This window comes from Lathyrus oleraceus, chromosome 4 (genome assembly GCF_024323335.1).
Source record: "Lathyrus oleraceus cultivar Zhongwan6 chromosome 4, CAAS_Psat_ZW6_1.0, whole genome shotgun sequence".
Taxonomy (NCBI): domain Eukaryota; kingdom Viridiplantae; phylum Streptophyta; class Magnoliopsida; order Fabales; family Fabaceae; genus Lathyrus; species Lathyrus oleraceus.
The window spans coordinates 372,000,341-372,004,362 of record NC_066582.1 but is presented as its reverse complement, the minus strand read 5'-3'; the positions used below and the strand labels follow the sequence as shown (position 1 = coordinate 372,004,362).

Genomic DNA, 4,022 nt, shown 5'->3' with positions numbered 1-4,022 from the left:
ATCACTCTATTATATAGTTCTAAATATTTTTTAACACTCTAAATAAGGGTAACATGGTACAAATGTTTGAAATTCTAAAAAAAAAAAAAAAAAAAAAAAAAAAGATTTAAGGGTAGGCGCCACTCCTAGTGGCGACTTGTCCTACCCTTTAAGGGTAGGCACCAACTAGGGTGGCGCCTAGGTGTATATTAGGGCAAAAATTGCCCATTTTTGTAATTTTTTTTAAAAACTGTGTATTTTTGAAAAAATTTTAAAAATTCTGGATATTAAAAAAAAAAATTCAAAAAAATGAGGTTAGAAACCAAAACAACTGCTCATTATTCGAGTACAACTACTCTAGACCTTTTCTGTGTCTCCTCATCATTTGATAGATTAAATACTAATCTTACACACTTCATACCAGAAAGTTCAAATTATATGAATGAACATGTGATATTAGATTCCACTAAAATTTGAGGATGACTCTGTTTTCATCTATGCAATATGCCCCGCTAAGGTAAGGATTTTGACATGCTTCTTCTGCCTCAACTCATGAGGAACTGGTCCGAAAACTCTGGTCCCAATAGGCTGCCCTTGTTTGTCAACAAGGACGACAGCATTGTCGTCAAACTTGACCTCACTGCCATCACACCTCCCCTTGGGCATTGCTGCACGAACAACTACGGCAAATACAGTTGATCCCTTCTTCACTTTTCCATTAGGATGTGCTTCCTTCACTGATGCTTTTATCATATCACCTAATCTTGCTCCTTTCTTCCCTTTCAACGCGTGTATGCACATCACCTTTTTAGCTCCAGAGTTGTCCACAACCTTCAGAACAGTCCTCATCTGTATGAAGGTTCGCTGTTGCTGCAAAAAGAGAAACATGTTGTTTTCTTAAGGAAAGAATCACACCAGTGTGTGTAAGAACTAAGAACTGAATTGTGATTCATTTTAAGAACACGTGTATCCTTACACTTCATGGAAAATTACTGTTGTTTTCTACAAACTTGATTTCAGTTTAGGAATACCATGTTTGGCAAGCATAAGAAAATAATAAAGTAAAGGAGATTATAATAATTGAAACATGATCATGCAACTGATTCCTACACTTACCTGAGAAAAATAATTGCTGCATGTCATCTCATGTGTCGTGGTAAATAGACCAGGGGAACTGTTGCTTAATCCACCGAACAGAGAACGGCCCACTAATTTGGTTTTTCAACACATGAAACAATGAACAAATAAATTAATAGAAAGATTACTAATAAATTGATAAAAATATCATCTTATCAACATAAAAGTTCTTGAGCACATGATTGACTTGTAAATAGAGGGAGGGGAGTATCAGTGGCAGGAAAGCAGACCCAATATGTACCAAGATAGAGTTATGCAGCTCAATATATGAAATTTCAGAGTGGTTGCAAAATGTAGTGGTTAAACAAAACAGTTTATTGCAAAGGGAACCATTTATCAATGGTCCATGTTCTAGGGAGAAAAATCATCATGTAATAATGAAGCGACAACATGGCTCCAAAAGTTGTGAAGACAACCTTTGGAAGAGTATAAGCATCTGCATCATGGGTTGTGTCCGGAAATTTTGAAAAGACAGAATTACAAGATTTAAAATACAACAAATCATCAATCCTCTTGTCTTTTTTATAAGCATAAGTAGTATACCTTGAATTTGTAGATCTGTCAATATCATAATACTAAAACGAATTGACATTTTAACTAATGGAACATCAATTAAAATTTTCAAAAAAGTAAAGGGAGAGATTCATTGTTTCCTATGACATAGAAAACAGTTATTATCTTTAATAATTGACTTTCGGGGAAGCTCGCATTTCAACTTCAGATGAAAATGACATTTTTTCAATGGTCTTGGAAAGTTGGAGCAATTCATATCTACTTATCTATTTCTGGAAGAAGCCACTAATCAGCTATATATAAAGACATTCCTGTAAGAATTTGAGGCAGGTGCCGAATCACGTAAACTATGTGTCCTTTGTTATTTTCTTTGCAATGTGTTTGTGTTCCAAATATTGACCCTTAGTGTGATTTTTCTCAATACTAATAAAACCAAGAACACGGAAATATCATATAAAAGTTCTAAACGAGATGAAGAAGCTTGTGAATTTCATAATTCTTGGAATTTTCCCAAAATTTGCTACTTCTTGGAAGGGAAGGGTGTGAGTGTCCACTTATGAAAAAACATCATTTTATGGGATTATAGGACTTGTTCTCTAGGTAAAAGGTATCTTGAGATTGTATCTGACTGCTAGGGAAAGTTTATAAAAGTAGAATATAACTCCAAATCACACATCAGATAAAATTATCCAAGAGATATACTTTAAAGAGAACATAGAAGACATGGAGTACATTGCAACAAAACGAAGCAGGAATGCAGAATACATTTGCACATGATACACAACAATATCAGGGTAGTTCAGTACTTCAGCAAAGCTAATGACAGTAAAGTGAAGGAGCATCCTAGGCTGCTAACCTAGAAAAAATTTAGCTCAAGGCCACAGCCAAATCTGGCCGTGTTCCCACTCAAATCTCAGTGAAAGCCAAAATTTAGAAGAAAATTGGAGATGCCAGAAATATGGACTTTTGTATGGGTAGCAACTAAGGAAAGTCAATGTTAAACACTCACCTAAAAGGATATGGTACCAGAGATTTCATTACCTATGATACATGGGTACTTCTATATGGCTACATACGCTTTACAACATACATAATTATAAGTTCTCATTTTGTACACAAGTGGATTTAGTAAGCATATTATCGTAATTTTTCTAAAACTTTTGCCATAGAATACATGTTGATACAGCTTAGTTTTGAAAGCAACGAATCAATATTACTCAATGCAAGTCAGTGAATGCAAATCTCAGTAGTTTGGTACTAAACTAATTTTCCTCTGTTACCAAATGAAACATTCAATACAAGTTAATTCTTTTGAATATGAAAGGCAAACATCATATTTTAAAGAGGACTAAACTCAACGGCGTACTATCAGATCATGTGCCCTAGGCCTCTTGGGCCTCGTAGCATGTACTACTTTGACAATATCAGACTTTCGGTCAGTGTTACCAAATCCGCCATGGCGGTGCTATGGCGGATAAACATGGTGGTTTTGGGGCTCACCACAATGGTAAATATTGGTTGATATTGCGGGTTTTTCCACTGTAACAACGCTGCAAAATGAACAGTATGGCGGGATTTTGGCTCTCCGCCATCGACAAGACTGGTTTGGGTAACCAAAATGGTGGTTGCATCATATATTCAACCTTTTAGAATCCCAATAAGATTCAAAACTCTATAACCAGTTAACCACAAAGATCACCAGAAACACTAAAACTGAAATAAAATTTCACAAATTTTCAACATAGAACAACAACAACCAATTATTATCCCACTAAGTGAGCTTTAAAGTTCAATTGAACTACAAAAACTAATTTAACACCAGATTTTGATTGATAAATAATTAGGGTTGTGAAAAATGAAAGACAAGAAGGAAACATAAATCAACATACCACGAGAACATCTGGAAGCAAAGGTTGCAGCCATTTTCAAAAGTTACAATCTTCTATATTCCCTGAAGAAAATGAAGAGCAAAAAGACATGAGATTTTCACACAAAATACAAAATAGCAATTCCGTTGCCAAAAAACCCCAATGTGGGAAATAACAGTTAATTCAAATTCGACTATTCTAAAGTTCTATAGTGCTGTTATTGAACAACACTGTGATTCATAGATTCTGATAATCGCTGCACCATATTGGAAACAGGGTTTCATGAAGGAACATGAATCGCCACATTATAGAATGTTGAAAATAGGGTTTCATGAAGAAGAAGAGAAACAGAAAATGAAATTGACCTGCGAGGAGAGAGAGAAGCTATGAAGTCGGAGAAGAGGGGGAAATGAGTGTACGCAGCAGAACCAAAGTCACGAAAGATGCAGTCGCATAGTAGAAGAAAAAGACGATTTAGGTTTTTTTTTTCTTTTGTTTTTTTTATTTTTATTTTAATAAATCACT

General features: G+C 34.9%; 1 protein-coding gene across 1 annotated transcript; it reads right to left on the bottom strand.

Moving 5' to 3' along the window:
* Nucleotides 1-294: 294 nt before the first annotated feature.
* Nucleotides 295-4,022, bottom strand: LOC127075493 (50S ribosomal protein HLP, mitochondrial). Its single transcript, XM_051016965.1, has 4 exons — nucleotides 3,863-4,022; nucleotides 3,519-3,580; nucleotides 1,096-1,187; nucleotides 295-849 (listed from the first exon to the last, which is right to left on the bottom strand). Exons 2-4 carry the CDS (start codon nucleotides 3,550-3,552, stop codon nucleotides 475-477), a joined length of 501 nt encoding a protein of 166 aa, XP_050872922.1. The 5' UTR covers nucleotides 3,553-3,580; nucleotides 3,863-4,022; the 3' UTR covers nucleotides 295-474.